Source organism: Equus caballus, chromosome 20 (genome assembly GCF_041296265.1).
Source record: "Equus caballus isolate H_3958 breed thoroughbred chromosome 20, TB-T2T, whole genome shotgun sequence".
In the NCBI taxonomy this organism is placed as follows: domain Eukaryota; kingdom Metazoa; phylum Chordata; class Mammalia; order Perissodactyla; family Equidae; genus Equus; species Equus caballus.
In genome coordinates, this window is record NC_091703.1 from 31996972 (window position 1) to 32014562 (window position 17591).

Below are 17591 nucleotides of genomic sequence, written 5' to 3' on the forward strand. Positions count from 1 at the left end.
TAATATTCTGTTGCTTCATTTTCCTTGACTTTCTGTATTTCCTTGACTTTCTGTGCTTAGATAAAACAGCCACCACTTCCAGTCTTTAGTGGTGTTAGGTAGGAGATGAACCTTGTCATTCAGCCTGGCCCTAGCTATTGGTTGTCTCTCAAATTTTTGTGATTGTCCAAGGTACTTTCTTTGTTCTTAGTGGCTCCCAGTAATTGAGGGTGTGCTGAGACTCCACCAAAGGGGAGGATCTCAGTTAGCACCTAGATACAAGTTGATTGAAAGCCAGACCCTCAGGCAGCAGCTTTTAAAGTATGAAAGTAGATCTCCTTCAGGGACTGGGAACTGGGCATTGCTGACTGCTCCCTCTGTGCTGAGCTGTAGGGGAAAGCTGATTAAGAACTCTTTCTTTGGGGGCCAGCCCACTGGCACAGTGGTTAAGTGTACACATTCTGCTTTGGCAGCACGGGGGTCACTGGTTTGGATCCCAGGTGCGGACATGGCACCGCTTGGCAAGCCATTCTGTGGTAGGCGTCCCACATATAAAGTAGAGGAAGATGGGCATGGATGTTAGCTCAGGGTCAGTCTTCCTCAGCAAAAAGAGGAGGATTGGCAGCAGTTAGCTCAGTGCTACAGTTCTGTGGGACCAAAAAACACAAGCTCCACTGGCCACAAAAGCCAGGTGACCAAGGAAACTGTCCCCTGGGTGGCAGCCACTAAAGCTGGCGTGCCAGACATATGTACAAGCCCATACCAGAAGAGACACAGACAACCCAGAGTAGGCCAGAGGGAGAATGCAGAGATGGTTCCTGCCACTTCTCCATTCTCCAGGGAGGATCATGGTTTGTTGCTTTATGTGTGCTAAATTAGAAATCTGACCCTCCAGCAGTAGTTTTTAAAGTATGCAAATTGGCCTTTTTCATGGAAAGACTGGGAGATGGGCCATTCTGGCTTCTTCCTTTGCAGAGAGTCATGGGGGGATAGTTGGTTACAAAGTGTTTCTTTGTTTGCTATAGTGTTATGGTACCTGGAACTCAAGCCCTGCTGGCCACCAGAGCCAGGTAAACAAGGGATGTGTCTCCTGGGCAGCAGCTACACAAGCTGGAGTCCAGACATACATATGCACAGCCTCTTTCCAGGGAGACAACAGCACTGTTGACTTGGAGCTGGGCAGAGGGAGAACATGGAGATGGCTCCTGCCAGCCTCCCTGATCTCCAGAGAAGATGGCAGTTGGCAGCTAGACAGGTGCTAAAGTAGGAGCCTGACCCTCAGGGTGCAGCTCTTAGCATAATGCAAATTGGCATCTTTCAGAGAAGATTGGGAGATGGGCTTTTCTGTCCTCTCCCTCTGTGCTGAGTCCTGGGGGATTAGTCAAGGCAAGCCTTGTCATCCCATTAAGAATTGTTTCTTTATTTTCTGTGGTCTGGTGGGTCTTGTGAATGCAAGCTCCATTGGTTTCCAGACTTAGGTTTCTTGGGAGCCATCCTTTAGGTGAAAGTCTTAAAAGTTGGAGTGTTAGATTGATATCAAACCTGAAGTGAGTTCACTCACTCGTTGCGCAGCAAACCAATCTCTGACACCGGGGGTAGTGGAAGAAAGCAGGAATTTTATTATTGCACAGTGCTGAGCAAGGAGAGAGGGCAGCTAATGCTGAAATCCCAAACTCCCCGAAAAGCTCAAAGGAAGGGTTTTTATTTGAGGTTTTAGGTAGGCGAGGGGGAGCATATGGCCTTGCTGGTCGGAGCTTTCCCACCAGCCTGTCTTTAGCCTTGAGACACTTACAGAGAGGAGAGAGCCTGTGACCTTGCTGGTCAGCACCTTTCCCACCAGCCTCTATCTCCTTGGCAAGGAGGAGATAGTAAATGCAAGTGCTTGTGCTTGGCGATGTCTGTCTCCCTGGAGGATAGTGGATTCTGGAGCCAGAAAGCCAGAGAGTAAGCGGGGAAAGAGTGTTTTTGTTTTAACCCCATATATGCTGGATTTAATGTAGGGAAACTGATATCAGTCTCAGTATCAAGATGTTGGGCCCAAACCCTTCCCTCCTCAGGAAGAAGCTGGGAGTTGTGTGTCCGCTCCTGATTTTATGTTGCCTTGGTGGGAGTGGGGTTTACGGTGAGACTGTAACTTCGCCTTTCCTACCCTTTTTTATGTGGGTATTTTTGGTTTGCCTTATGTGTAGGAGTCACTTAACTAGTTTCTGGATTTCTTTCAGAGGGAATTAAATTCCATGTGTAGCAGTAGATTCAGTGTGTCCATGGGAAGAGGTGAGTTTGGGAGCCTCCTATGTCACCATCTTGGACTGGAACCTTGATTTCTTTCACACAGCATAATGTGTTACAACCTTATCTGTGTTGTAGCATGCATCAGTACTTCATTCCTTTTTGTCACCAAATAATATTCCATTGCATGTATACACCACATTTTATTTATGTTTTCATCAATTGATAGACATAGAAGTTTTTACTACTTTTTGGCTGCAATGAATAATGCTGCTATGCATGTCATATACAAGTTCTTATGTGGACATATGTTTTCACTTCTCTTGGGTGTGTACCTAGGAATGGAATTGCTCGGTCGTATAGTTCACACTATGTTCAAACTTTTAGGAATAGCCAGATTGTTTTATGAAGTGGCAGACCCATCTTACATTACCACCACAGAGTACAAGGGTTCCAATTTCTCCACATCCTCACTAGCACTTATTAGTATCTTTTTTTGCTCTAGTCATCCTAGGGAGTACGAAGTGGTATTTCATTGTAGTTTGATTTGCATTTCCCTAATGAATAATAATGTGAAGCATCTTTTCAGGAGCTTGTTGGCCATTCATGTATCTTCCATGGATAAATGTCTATTAAAATGTTTGCTCATTTTTTAATTAGGCTATTTTTTGTTATTATAGAGTTGTAACAGTTCTTTTTATATTCTAGATACTAGTTCTTTAAATATAAGGTTTGCAAATATATTCTCCCAGTCTGGGGGCTGTATTTTTTACATTTTTAATGGTAGCCTCTGAAACACAAAAGTTTTTAAATTTATGAAGTCCAATTTAACAATATTCTTTCATTACTTGTGTTTGAGTGTCATTTGAGAAACAACTATTTAGTGCAAGATCATGAAGATTTATGCATATATTTTCTGCCTATAAAGAATTTTATAGCTTTGGCATTTACATTGAGGTCTTTGATCCACCTTGAAATAATTTTTGCATATTATTTCAGGTAGCGAGATCATGGTCCACCTTCATTCTTTTGCATGTGGATACACAATTATGTCAGCAGGTTAGCCTTTCCTCATTGAGTTGTCTCAGCACTCTTGCTGAATTCAATTAACCATAAATGTGAGGCTTGATTTCTGACCTCTCAATTCTATTCCATTGATCTATGTCTACCCTTATGTCAGTATCACACTGTCTTGATTGCTGTAGTTTTGTAGTAAATTTTGAAACTGGGAGTGTGAGTCCTCAAACTTGGTTCTCCTTTTTCAAGAATGTTTTATCTAGTCTTTTGAATCTTCATATAACTTTTAAGTTCAACTCATCAGTTTCTGCAAAGACACCAGCTGGGATTTTTTAAGAGATTGCATTGAATTTGAAGATAAATTTGGATATAGAGCCACCTTAACAGAACTTTTTCATCATCCTATACTGAAACTATATTCCCAATGAACACTAGTTCCCAATTCACCCCTTCTTCAGACCCTAGAAACCACCAGGCATACATGTATATGTCCTAATCACATCCTAATGGGTGTGAAGTGGTGTCTCATTGTGGTTTTGAAATTCCTTTCCCTAATGATTAATGATGGTGAGCATCTTTTCAGGTACTATTGGTCATTTGTATATCTTATTTGGAGAAATATCCATTTAATTCTTTTCCCCATTTTAAAATAGAATTGTTTGTCTTTTTGTTAAGTTGTTGGAGTTCTTTCTATATTCTGGGTATTAATCCCTTATGAGATATGTGATTGGCAAATATTTTCCTTCATTCTGTGGTTGCCTTTTTACTCTGTTGATACAGGCCTTTGATACACAGAAGTTTTAATTTTGATGAACTCCCATTAGCCTATTTTTTCTTTTGTTGCCTCTGCCTTTGGTGTCATATCAAAGAAATCATTCCAAACCCAATGTCATGAAGATTTTCCCCTATGTTTTATTCTAAGAGTTTTACAGTTTTAGCTCTTATGTTTAGATCTTTGGTCCATTTTATTTTAATGTTTGTTTATGGTGTAAAGTAAGTGTCCAACTTCATTATTTAACACATGGCTATCCAGTTGTCCCAGCACCATTTGTTTAAAAAGCTATTCTTTCCACCATTGAATGATCTTGGCACTTTTGTTGAAAGTCAGTTAATCATAGACACATGGTTTTATTTATGAAATGTTACTTCTATTCCATCAATCTTTGTGTCTATTTATATGCCAGTACCACACTGTCTTGGTTACTGATGGTTTGTAGAAATTTTTGAAATTGGAAATTGTGAATCCTCATACTTTGTTCTTTTTTTATGAGATTGGCTATTGTAGGTCCCTTGAATTTCCATCTGAATTTAGAATCAGACTGTCAACTCCTAGAAGTCAGTTAGGTATGTGATAGGGAGTGTGTTAAACTTTTAGATCAATTTGGGGAGTACTGCCATCTTAACAATATTAAGTCTTCTGATCCATGAACATTTTTCCATTTATGCAGATATTCTTTCACCAATGTTTTGTAGTTTTCAGAGTATAAGTTTTGCACTTCTTTTATTAAATGCATTCCTAATGTTTTCTTTTAGATGCTATTGTAAACAAAATTGTTTTCTTAATTTCATTCTTGGATTATTTTTTGTTTGATGTATAGAAATAGAATTGATTTTTGTATATTGACCTTGTATCCTGCAACCTTTCTTAGCTTGTTTATTTTTTCTTGCCACTTTTTAGTGGATTTCTTAGGATTTCTTATGTACAAGGTTATGTCATCTGTGAATAGAGATAGTTTTACTTCTTCCTTTCTAGTCTACATAGTTTTATCTCTTTTTCTTTCACAATGGCTCTGGCTAGAACCTCTAGCACAATGTTGAAAGAAGTGGTGAGAGTGGACATCTTTGTCCCACTGCTGATTTAGGAGGAAAGCAACCAGTCTTTCACTATTAAGTATAATGTTAGCTGTACTGTTTGCATAAATACCCTTAATCATATTGAGGAAATTCTCTTCTATTACAAGTTTGTTGAGTGCTTTTGTTATGCAAGGGTGTCATATTTTCTCAAATGCTTTTTCTCCATCTATTTATATAAGCATATGGGTTTTGTTTTTAATTATATTAACTTAGGGTATTACATTAATTGATTTTTTTGAATGATAAATCAACCTTGCATCCCTGGAATAAATTCCACTAGTCACAGTGTGTAATGCTTTTTATATGTCGCTGGCTTTGATTTGCCATATTTTGTTGAGGACTTTTGTGTCTACATTCATAAGAGATATTTGTCTGTAATTTTCTTTTTTTGTGCTATCTGTGTCTGAATTTGGTATCTGAATAATACGGCCCTCACAGAATGAGTTGGGTAATGTCCCTTTCTTTTCTCTTTTTGGAAGAGTTTGTAAAGAAAGGTTACTAGTTTTTCTGTAAATATTGGGTAGAATTCACCAGTGAAGCCATTTGAGCCTGGGCTTTTTTTATGTGGGTAGTTTTTGGTAACCGATTCAATCTTTTAACTTGTTAAAGGTACATTCAGGTTGTCTATTTCTTCTTGAATTAGCTTTAGTAGTTTGTATCTGTCTATGAATTTGTTTATTTTATCTAAGTTATTTTATTTCTTGACATATAATTGTTTATAATATTCTTTTATAATTCTCTTTATTTCTATATGATCAGTTATAATGTCTCCTCTTTTATTGCTGGTACTAATAATTTGAGTTTTCTATGTATTTTTCCTTTTTTTAGTGAGTCTAGTTGAAGATTTGTCAGTTTTGTTGATCTTTCAAAGGACCAAATTCGATTTAGTCATTTTTTATATATTTTTCTCTATTTCATTAATTTCCCCTCTAATTTTTAATTTTTCTGTCCTCTGCTTGCTTTTGGTTTAATTTGCTCCTCTTTTTCCAGTGACATAAGGTGGAATGTTAGGTAATTGATTTGAGATGTTTCTTTTTCAGTGGAGTATTTACAGCTATAAATTTCCCTCTAAGCACTGCTTTAGTAGTAGGGAGGAACTGAATAAAGAAAATGACAAACACATCGTACAATTTAAAATTACACAATGTTATATGTCAATTATATCTCAATAACTCTTGAAAAAAAAGACTAAGTACGGAATTCCCCTAACATGGGAAGAAGGTACAGACTCTTAGGGTGGAAGTCAATAAGGGAAGAAAACACAGGTCAGTGCACACAGGCGGCCATAGTCTCCCCATGTGATCCAGTTTCCCCACCTCCTCACATTGTGATGAGAGGAACTCAGATGCATTCAGATCCTAGTTGCATAAAGAGAAGTTAGGGTTTTCAAGTCACAATGAGAGGCAAGGCATGAACAATCTTGTATCACTCAGTCCCCCAAAAGGTCACTGCCTCACACTGTGGAAGAAAATAACAACGAAAAAATTCGGATCAGTCACTGTAGATGGTGCATTCTGAACAGTTCACCCTGTGCTCAAAATGTATCACCCAAATAATCCCCCTAACCCAGTCATGTTACCTCTGCTCCAACCCCCTTCCCATGTCAGGCCCTCCAGGGTCTCACCTTTAGGATCCTTGAGAGGCACATCAGAGCCCTGGCCACTGTCACTGCCTGGGGTAGAGCAAAAACAGGAACTGGTCAGAGCCCACAGGAGGAGATATGGCTAAAGGGGGAATTATGGGGTGGATGAACTTCCCCCATGGGCTCCTAAGTACAACATCCCAAGGGTCTCAGGGATCACCTTCTCCCACCCAAACTTACATGTAGCCTAAGCGTAGCATCCTTATTCTCCGCCTGTGGGAAGAAAATGTCCCGTAAGAGGCCAAGGAGAAGACTGGGTCATCAGATCCTAAAGGAATCCCCTAGGCCTGGACCACAGGGAAGTCTCCAGAACGGTGACTGAAGACCCATGGCAGGATCAGGAAACATGAAGAGAGGATATGTGGGAGGACTGCACCAACTACCCACCTAGAAATCTGTCCCTAGGAGTGACCTTCACTGACCTTCAGCTGCTGAGAATCAGGTCCCCATCACCAGATTCATCAAGTTGATAAATTTGTCTTCATTTTCACATGTGTTTTACTAAAGAGTAAGTGTTAGCAAATGACCCCAGTCTGGCAAGCACGTGTGTGTCGGTGGTACTTGCCATTAACTAGGCAGGGCAAACTTCTACATGGGCTTGAAAGCCCCCAGTGGGACAAAAAGCCTCAGACCCCACCCCTTCCTTACCTGAGCGTTTCCTTTCTCCAGTTCACAGATCTAACCACTGCAGCTCCACAGACCACAACTCCAAGGAAAACCAGGACAACAAAGATTCCCGCAATGGGAATGGTGGCCTGAGGAGGGGACTCTGGGAAAGGAAAGCAAGGTGAGGACTCTGACCCCAGACCTTAGCCCTGACCCTGCTGTAGGTCTCCAGAAGGGGTCCTGATTTCTCTGAGAAGAGGCTCTGAGCCCATGGCTCCCTCCTTACCCCATCTCAGGATGACGGGCTCAGGCAGCCCCTCGTGCTGCACATAGCACGTGTATCTCTGCTCCTCTCCAGAAGGCACCACCACAGCTGCCCACTTCTGGAAGGTCCCGTCCCCTGCAGGCCTAGTGTCCACAAACTCTGTGTCCTGGATCTCTCCATCATGCTGCCAGGTCAGAGTGATCTCTGCAGGGTAGAAGCCCAGGGCCCAGCACCTCAGGGTCACCTCACGGTGAGAGATGGGGTGGTGCATCACGTGTGTTCTGGGAGGTTCTGTGGTAGACAAAGAAGAGAGGCTCAGGCAAGGGCTTGTTGAGTAACATCTACTCCAAAGACCAAGATGCCATAACTCCTGATGGCTTGGCTGCCAACCAGGGCAAGGCAAGGAGTGTCTTCAATCAGAGGCTAGAGAGAACCAGCACTAAGCTAAGCAAGGTCCAAGAAAAGGGGGAGGGAACTCAGTCCAATGTTCCTCTCCAGGGTAAGAGCCTCTTCAAAGATTCTCCACCCTCTTATCAAGCCTATTACTCAATGTTTAAAGACAAATGTTCCTAGGCACTCACAGCTGCTGTATCTCTAGTGGGAACAGACCAGAAGTGAGAAAAATCTCCAAGAACCTAGGAACTAACCCTGTGCTCTCCTGAGAGTAGTTTTACCACAGAGTGAGCCTAAGAAGAATGAGTGGGTCAGGTGACACTGCCCAGAAGACTGAATACAGGAGGCTTCCAAAATCCACAGCTCATGCTTGTGAGGGAGCCATCTTCAACACATGGGCCCCTCCCATCCCACACTAGATAACCTGTACCCCTATGCTGGATCAGCTCTTGGAAAGACCCCAACCCACAATCTGGAGAGAGAACTGGCTCAAGCTGGGGATGGAGGAAGAGCTGAGTGGGTGGGCTGTGGGAAGTCATTACCAGTGCGGTTCAAGCTCTCCCCTCCAAACTCCAAGTATCTCCGCAGCCACAGGATGCACTCCTTCTCCAAATAGATCTTGTCTCTCTCAATGAAGTTCCCACTGGCCTCCCATTTCTGCTTGGTGTACTGGGCAATGAGTGAGACTGCCGTGTATTGCAGAGGGTCCATATCCAACCTCAGGTAGTCGTCACCATTGTAGCCATACTGCCAGTGCCAGGTGGCGCTGCTGTCCTCCCGGAGCTCACAGCCATAGGTGAACTGGAGGACGTGGGGGCCTGCCCACCACCCAAGACCAAGCTATGTCATTAAGGGCAAAGTGTGCCCCCAAGGCCTCCCCTTCAATGGTCCCTGCTCCGCCACCCCACTTCACTCCACCTTATCTCTTGGTGACATTCTTCTTAGATGGTGTTCATGTTCTAGACAAGCTAGTTTGGTCCTCTGAGTCTAATCTTCCTTTACTTGCTGTCAGCTCTGCAGCAGGGAGTGGTCTATGCTTGGTCCCAGAATATATTGAAAAAGCATTGGATGAGGAGTTACAGACTTGGACTTTGCCATGACTGTGTCATTTGGACAAGTCATTCAACCTCCACAGTTCTATGTTTGCATTGTGTAAATGTAAAGTTAGACTATGACCCCACAGGTCTCCTTCTGTGCTAACACTCTCAGATTCTAAGTGCAAGTTCCAGAAAACAGAATTACAGTACGCACAGCATTAACATAAGAGGCCACAATGTGCTCAGTATAGTTCTCCTTGAGTGTTATGGACTGAATTATGTCCCCCCAAAATTCATATGTCAAAGCCCTGACCCTCAATATGACATATTTGGAGATTTTAGGAGGTAACTAAGGTTAAATGAAGTTATGACGGGGGCTCCTAATCCAATAGGATTGGTGCCCTTTTAAGAAAGAAGAGATGGAGATCTCTCACTCTCTCCGTGTGAACACACCAAAGAAAGCAAGAAAGTAGCCATTGGCAAGATTGGGAGGGAGCCCTCACCAAAAAGCAAACCCTGCCAGACCTTGATCTTGGACTTTCCAGCCTCTAGAACCGTCAGAAAATAAATTTCTGTTGCTAAGTCATGCAGTAGGTGGTATTTTGGCATGTAACCTGGAACAAACTACTACATTGAGGTACTAGAGAATGCAAATAACTTAATATTAAGAAGGAACACACTTTTGCTGAAAAATTTCTTGCATAAATTTCAGAATCAGATACAAATAACACTGAGATAACCCTAGCCTGGATTAACCACATCCTCCTCTGGGCTCCCATAGTCTAGCATGTCAAGCTTCTAGTCCAACACTTACATACTCTACCAAACTTTATTGTGTATCATTTCTCTCTTCTTACGCTGTGAGTCCTTTGAAGGTGGGGACTATGGTGACACCTGTAACATGTTGATCTAGAAAACCTTTGTTGAATTCATGTTCCTAAAAAGACCAACTGATAAAAGCTGAGCAGCATCACTATTCAGTTTTATAACCCTCACTGATTTATGCCTTGATTTGGCATTCAAGACCTTTCACAAACTTGTTTCAATAGTGCCAAGCAGATGGGAGACATTTACTAAAAATTATCAAACTACTATTTATCCCCTGAACCCACTGTGTCAAATCTCACCCCACACTGCACCCTAATTTCCTACTGGAAACATCTTTTATTTTCCTCATTGACCCAAGTAATACATATCCATCAGGTTCTATACAAAGTTCTACCTCATTCATGAAACTCTCCCTATCTACTGGAGGGTCTCACCTATGAACTTTGGTAAACTATTTTCTCTGTTTCTCACTTGACATTTAAGGAGGTTCTGATCTCTGAAATCACTTGGTATGCATCAAGGGTCAATAAGCTGTTCCCAGAGGTGTGGGTTCCTCCATGCATTAATTGTAAGCGCTTAGAGGACAAATACCAGGTTATACTTTTCTGGTTCCCCACTTACTATGTTGGAAAGATATGTGCAAAGCATGTATCCATGACCCAGTGAGACTGTTGAATTAAGTAATTCGTTCATGTCAAACAGACCCTGCCCCCTTATCACTAGAGTGGGCCTCACTTTCAAGTGATAGCTTGTGCAAACTCACCTGCCCCACCTGACCCTGTGGGAACAGCTGTCAAGAGGGTCTCCCGCCCCTGGGGATTAGGGTGAGGTGGTGAGCACTGCTTCCCCCTGCTGTCTCACAGGCACCCACCTGCTTGCTTCTGTGGGTGCTCTTTGTTTAGACGATGCTCCACAGTTTGATTGTAGTATCGCTGCACATTCCTCAAATTTAACTGGAAAATCTTCATCCGACTTGTGAAGATATTGGTCTCGTCATCAAAGTAACTTGGCTCCTCCATCAACCACTGAACGCAAGACTTTGCCTTCATCTCCTCACTGTCATAGCGGATGAAGGGTTGGCCATCCATGAAGCCAAAGGCAGTAAATGCAGGGACTCCTGGACCTGGCTCAGACACAGCCGAGTAGAAATACTGCAGAGAGTGTGATCCTGAGGTAGGAACCAGAGACTGTGGATCAGAGCAGCTCCAGTATTTTTTTTTAAGATTTTATTTTTTTCCTTTTTCTCTCCAAAGCCCCCCGGTAGATAGTTGTATATTCTTAGTTGTGGGTCCTTCTAGTTGTGGCATGTGGGATGCCGCCTCAGCATGGCCTGATGAGCCGTGCCATGTCCGCGCCCAGGATCCGAACCTGCGAAACCTGTGCCACAGCGGAGCACGCGAACCCAACCACTCAGCCATGGGGCCAGCCCCTGCAGCTCCAGTATTTATGAGTGAGGACCCACTTCCCATTGTGTGGGGAACGAGTGTGTATGTCCATGTGTGTGAGTGTGTGTGTGTCTGTGTATGTGTGTAATAGGAGAGACAGGACACACAACATAAAAAAATGGGAAAACGATTACACAACAACCCCTTTCATAAACTAATTCTAATACCACACCAAGTATGCACTGAGAGAATTCAGAGAAACAAAAAAGAAATGTTAGTACAACACCTTTATAAGAGAAGTTTCCATGAAAAATTGTCCTTGAATAGGATTTGAAGAAGTGGAGGGATCCAGAGAAGTGGAGGAGTTTTAGAAATATTCTCATAGCTTGGACTGAAGTATGAGTTGCCTGGAAATAGGACCCTCCTCCAGGTACCCAACTATGATGCTGTAGCATCTCAACTCCCAACTACTCTCTCGCTCTCCCGTCAATATCCCCTTCATCTTTGGTGTCACTGTAGAACGCCCACTGGCCTCAGAGAAAAGAAATTCCAACCCTTCCACACCCTCTGTTTTCTGAGGCAGTCACTTCCTCTGCGAGTGGGAAAGGAAAATCACAGGAAGATCTGGCCAGAGATAAGCACTGCATAAATGCTCTCCAGAGAAATCCATTGGAGCTAGTTTCCAGAGAAGATGAAAAGTAACCAGTGAACAGCAAATGCCCTCTATCCCACATAGCCAACACCACTTCAAGTGAGCCAGCAGCCCCGGGGTGGTCCAGACAGACCCTCCCCCTTACTGGGCTCGCGATCCTGGGCGGATCTCTCAATTTATTTCTTACCCAAATGCAAATAAGGTCACTCTATATGTGAAAAACCACACAGCACTTAAAAGGGTCATTAGCAACTGGAAAAAATGTAGCCATCTATATTTTCAGTGGTGGTAAGTAGTACTTATTTTCCTTGCACACTAAAGGGAGTGTTTCTATGAATTCCTAATATAAGTGGAAAAGCTGAATCAAAGGTTACGAATATTTTGAGTATCAAATATTACGAAGTTGCTCCACAAAAAGGTCATCCGTTTACACGCACAACAGGAAAGGTTGAAATATGTACATATAGTTTTAATTTATTTCTGTTACAATTGGAGAGGGTGAACACAAGTTCATGTTTATTGGCCAATTGAATTTATTCTTTCATAAATTACTTATTAATATTATTTATGTGCTTTTAACAGTATTGTTTTTCTTTTTTAAGAAGAACCTCTCCACTTCTGCCCCTTGGCATGGACTCCTCCTTTGATGAACAAGTCCCTCTCCCTGTGAACTGACTCTGACCACAGCCAGCTCTGGACTCCAAGGAGAAGCCTCTGCTGAGTCAAGTCAAGAAGTCCTTCCTGGCACCCAGAGAGTGGACATGTTGAAACGTTCGCACTGTAGTCCCATTAACCACCTTCACCACACCAGTCAGGTTTGCACAGAAAAAAATCCGTTTCCTAAAATTATCAATGTGTTGCTCTGAGGTCTATGCTTTTGTTTCCTTGTTTTATTTTAATTCTTTTATCAACCAGATGAGGTAGTGTAATTCATTCCCCACTTCTTGAGGTAAACTCCACAAACCACTCGAGCTGCCAGATATGATGATCATGAATTTGTTTCATTTTCTATCAAGCTGTTCCCTGCTGGTGAGAAAACATTTCACTCAGCAATTAAGTTATGACCCTGGCCTCCACCTGGTGCACCTCTAGATTCCGAAGTGCCACAACAGCTGCTGCCCGACCACGCTGGGAGCCCCAAAGCTGGGGACAATGGTTTCTCACTAGTTTGCATAAGGGAAAATAGAAATATAGTAGGTGGAGGGATGCAGGGGGAAGCTTCACATAATTTAGTGATGGGATTTTCCTGGACGAGTCATATTTTAATGAGTACATCAATAACTCACTTCTTCCATTTGAATGTAAAATGTGTGTGCATGTGTTCTCTCTTTCAGCTCTAACCATCATTAACCAAGGACCAAAATGAACTCGCCTTAGAACTAGATGCTCAAATGGCTGTAGCACAAATTGTTAGAACATAATTTTCAGAGATGATTAAGCTTAATCGGTTACATTGCTCTCAATTGAAAATATTGTAATTAACGATTTTGTAAGGGCAAAAATATTCTTTGTATTTCTAATAAACAAAAAATACTTGCTTAAATTATTTTATTCCATGTTTTTGAATTTCTGGTTTTGTACATATTTTTTAAGTTGCATAATGTATTGGTACAGTAGAACATCTATATATGTTATAAGGAAATAAAGAAACATTCACTTTAAACTCTAAGGAAGGATGATTTTACGTTGGACACCATCGGGCCCAAACTCCTGCTTCTGGCTGTGGCTTAGCCTTCTGAATATTCAACAAGCTTCTGTTTTCTAACTGGCTTTTAAAGAGCAGAACATCTATTTTGAGCACAGCAAGGGTACTGAATTCACAGCTGCCGGCCTGGCTCAGAGATCAGCCAGCTTCCTTTTGGATTTTTTTATGCTTTTTTTATGCTTTTTGGCCCTGAGCTAATCTGTTGCCAATCTTCCTCTTTTTTTTCTCTCCCCAAAGCCCCAGTGCCTAGCTGTATATCCTAGCTGTAGGTCCTTCTGGTTCTTCTATGTGGGATGCTGCCTCAGTGTGGTTTGACAGCGGTGCTAGGTCAGCACCCAGGATCAGAGCCGGGGAACACTGGACCGCCAAATCAGAGAACATGAACTTAACCACCACTCCACCCAGCCTTCTTGTTTACACCACACGCCCTACTTTGCCAGGGTCTGCCCAATGCTGAGCCAGTGCCCGCCTGCATCAAGATTTTAGAAAGTCACCCCTGAGCTTCCAGATGCCCTGAAGCTTCAGTTTGGAGTCTTTCTCTCTCCGCCTGGGTTTCCCCTGCAACTCTTCCCAGCACCAACCCACCCCCCACACACATACACACTCTAGTTCCCCACTCAAGGGTTCCTGTCACCTGCAGGAAGCTCAGGAACCAGGGCAAGAGGGCAAGAGTCCACAGCATCACCCCAGCTGTTAGCATTGGCCTTAATACTCCCTGGGCACAACTGACTCAAGGCGTACACCACGGGAGACTGTCTCACTCCCACTCATTACAGAAGCTGTGGGAGGATCCTCAGAAGAATAGAAACTGCTGAGGCTGAGCAGGAAAGGTCGGAGCAGGAAATCAGAGGAAGATCTGGCCGGATAAGCACTCCATAACTGCTGTCCACAGAGAAGTCCTGTTGGAGCTGGTTTCCAAACATGAAAAGTCACAGGTGAACAGAAAATTCCCGGTATCCCATGTGGCCGGCAGCACGGTAAGTCAGCCAGCAGCCCAGGACTGGTCCAGACAGACCCACCCCGCATTGGGCTCATGCCCCTGGGCCGGTCTCTCAATTTCTTCCTTATCCGAATGCAAATAACGTTAAGCATTACCTGAAAAACTACGGAGCAGCTCAAAGAGTGATTAGCAACTTGGAAAACATAGCCATGTGTATGCTAAGTGGGGAGAAAGTAGTAAACGTATAATTGAAACTGAACTGGCAGTCATGTTAAAAACAGCAAAGCATTACAAGTTTGGGGGGGCGGAAATGGCAAGAAATAGATAAAAATAACGTTCTTTTTTCTTTTTTTAAGACAGGCACCTGAGCTAACAACTGTTGCCAGTCTTTTTTTTTTTTTTTTCTGCTTCCTCTCCCCAAATCCCCCCAGTACATAGTTGTATATTTTAGTTGTGGGTGCTTCTAGTTGTGGCATGTGGGGCACCGCCTCCGTGTGGCCTAATGAGCGGTGCCATGTCTGTGCCCAGGATCCGAACCAGCGAAACCCGGGCTCCAAAGCGGAGTGCACAAAGTTAACCATTTCGCCACGGGGCCAACCCCAATAAAGTTCTATTTTGATGTTCTGATTTGGGGTAATTTTTTTCCCCTCCAATTCCAAGTTTTATGGAATGTATTGCCCTTCATTTGCAATCTCCAATTAATCGGTAACATTGGTAATCGTTTGAAAATATATACATACGTCAAATCATTATGTTGTACAACTCAAACTAATATAATGTTATATGCCAATTATATCATAATAAACCTGGGGGGAAAATTGCGTCCAATTAAAAGGAGAAATTTTGCAGGCTCATTAACACCAAAACCCAGAGTGAGGAACCTGCCAGGGGCAGTTACCCTGCCTACATCTGGGGGAAGTGAGGGCGGTTAGAGCTGGTTTCAGTGGTGGGGGGAGAGGGGCGGCAGGGTCTGGACAGTAAATTGACTTCCAAGGGTGGTGAGCATGGAAAGTCACTGAAAGCATCTTGAGATAGATAGATAGATAGACAGACAGACACACATGGATATAGACCAGGGAAAATGCCCAACCCAACATTTTCACATTAACTGTTCCTAATTGATTATTTAAATTTTTTCTACAAAAGTAAGTTTAATTAAATGCATACATTTAATTATTATGGAGTTTGATCACTTATGTGTGTCTGATCTGGTTGCCTCAGGAGGCCTAAGAAAAACCCAGATCCCGCACACACTAACACACACATCGACACACACATCCTTCCTCAGTGGCTTCCTGCTGGATGGAACTCTTTTGCTGTTTACTTCGTGATGACTAGCTGCAGGGGAAGAAATATTCACCCCTCAGTTGTTAAGTGACCTGGAGCAAAGCTAGGGCCAACAAACAGTTAGACAGTAGTCCCAGTGTGAAAAGCTGTTGCCCCTCCTTCTCTCAGGCAGCCTTTCACAATGGAAGATCCTTAAAATGGGGCTACAGCATCCTTAAAATAGGGGCCCCAGTGTAAGGATGGGCAGTCCCTCTGCTGGGTGTGGACCTGAGAATTTTCCCTGGGGCATGTCTGCAAAGCCAGGGATGCGGGGGAAAAGCTCATCTCCTCAGTTTTGGGGTTCAAGGAGACCCCCACAGTAGGTTGTTGGGGATCAGGGAGGATAGTGCAGCTTGGGGGGAGGAAGTAGAGCCAAGAGAAAGAAAAAGAAACCAAAGACACACATCTCCTTTCTGTGTCTTCCTGGCTTCTCTTTTGCTCTCATCTGGGTGGTTGAAAGCACTCTCTGACAGGAGTCAGCCATGCTGGCTCGTTTTGTCCTGCTCTGTGGAGAAACCAGAGAGGAAAAAAGTGGAAGGGAAGGTAAACCAAGCAGAACCCTCTCTAGAGACTCATGATCACAGATGCAGAACTCCTCCTTTGAGGAGTAACCATATTTTCATTTATGGAGGACCTAGTTTATGCAAGACTCCGGCCTGGAAAATGGTCCCTTCTTGCCTCAAGACTCTCAAAGTCTTGCCGGGGTGCTTGCTGAGAGACAGACAAGCAAGTGGTCAGTGCTCTGAAGAAAGTCACAGGGGCTGAGGGAGTGGTCCCTGTTCAGACAGAGGCTGAGGCGGTTTGGGGTGGCAGGGGAGCTTCTTGAAGAGAAAAACTTGAGCTGGGATGTTTAGAATGAGCAGGCAAATTAGTGCTAGAGGGCGACTATGTGAAGATTTCCAGCTTAAAGGAACAACCTGTGAGAAGACCAGACTTCATCTTAACCTCTGATCTTGGATCATTTAGAAGGCTTGCAATTATTGAATTCTCGCTACATGTCAGATGCTATTCTAAGGGTTTTACCTGCCCAAACTCACGTATATAGAGAAAAGGTCATTTAGAAAGAGTGAGATTTTCACAGAAAGAAACCTGGGCTTAATATCCAGATATCTGGCTCCTACTTCTGTGTCTGCTACTTAGTGTCTGCTATTTAGTGTGTGTGCATGTTGTTGGCGGGGAAGGGGGAAAACCTGTCTGACCACCAAGGCAAACGTCCTTCAGCAAAATAAAAATTTCATTGTCCAAACTGTTTTTTAAGGAAAGACATTAATAAGTACAAGAGTATTACCAGGTGCCATGTGACCTCACACATATTATTCTACCTCATCTATAGATACTCTGGGGGAGAAAAAGAGCATTTTCCCCACACTATTAGAAAATTGAGGCCCAGAAAGTAAAAATGAGGTTTCCCAGGTGACAAAGATTAAGGTAGGAGGGCAGCAGGGACCAGAAGCCAGCACTTCTCCCACCTTCTGTCTCTCTCATCTCCCTGACTCTGCTGCCCCTAGATCATCACACCTCCGCCCCACCCCACCCGAAGGGCCACACTCACTGGCAAGGGCGGCCTCGGGGGCTCCCTGGAACAGCAGGAGGAGGAGAAGAGCACTCATCACTGCAATTCTTATTATCAGGTGTAAGGCCATTCAGGGGGACCCAGTACAACACAACTTGCAACTTGCAGTTGAAGCCAGGAGAATGGGAGGAACTTTCCTTCCTGTGGGCTGGTCTTCAGC

At 43.3% G+C, this 17591-nt stretch overlaps 2 protein-coding genes across 5 annotated transcripts in view; one reads left to right on the forward strand and one right to left on the reverse strand.

The window, feature by feature from the left end:
- Positions 1–6204: 6204 nt before the first annotated feature.
- LOC100056182 (saoe class I histocompatibility antigen, A alpha chain) lies at positions 6205–17588 on the reverse strand. 4 transcript variants are annotated; one of them, XM_070245074.1, is made up of 9 exons: positions 17411–17553; positions 16263–16363; positions 10722–11018; positions 8528–8803; positions 7614–7883; positions 7370–7490; positions 6902–6934; positions 6704–6751; positions 6205–6537 (listed from the first exon to the last, which is right to left on the reverse strand). In XM_070245074.1, exons 3-8 carry the CDS (start codon positions 10936–10938, stop codon positions 6745–6747), a joined length of 924 nt encoding a protein of 307 aa, XP_070101175.1. In that variant the 5' UTR covers positions 10939–11018; positions 16263–16363; positions 17411–17553; the 3' UTR covers positions 6205–6537; positions 6704–6744. The 4 variants fall into 4 exon arrangements, with proteins under 4 accessions (XP_070101175.1, XP_070101174.1, XP_070101173.1 ...); XM_070245073.1 differs by lacking the exon at positions 16263–16363 and having other exon boundaries at positions 17411–17588; XM_070245072.1 differs by lacking the exons at positions 16263–16363; positions 17411–17553 and adding an exon at positions 11522–11766.
- The window catches only part of LOC100056099 (HLA class I histocompatibility antigen, A alpha chain), a 46078-nt gene continuing 42675 nt past the window's right edge, over positions 14189–17591 (forward strand). The window contains exon 1 of the mRNA XM_070245070.1: positions 14189–14569. The gene's annotated coding sequence lies outside the window, so the exon portion shown is untranslated. The remainder of the gene's footprint in view (positions 14570–17591) is intronic.

Coding starts and splice junctions, on each gene's coding strand:
- LOC100056182 (XM_070245072.1), bottom strand. CDS start 11,690: ATGCTACAGCATCATAGTTGGGTACCTGGAGGAGGGTCCTATTTCCAG. Junction 11,019..11,521: donor TGGAAACTTCTCTTATAAAG/GTGTTGTACTAA, acceptor TTCCTACCTCAG/GATCACACTCTCTGCAGTAT. Junction 6,935..7,369: donor TGGAGAAAGGAAACGCTCAG/GTAAGGAAGGGG, acceptor TTCTTCCCACAG/GCGGAGAATAAGGATGCTAC.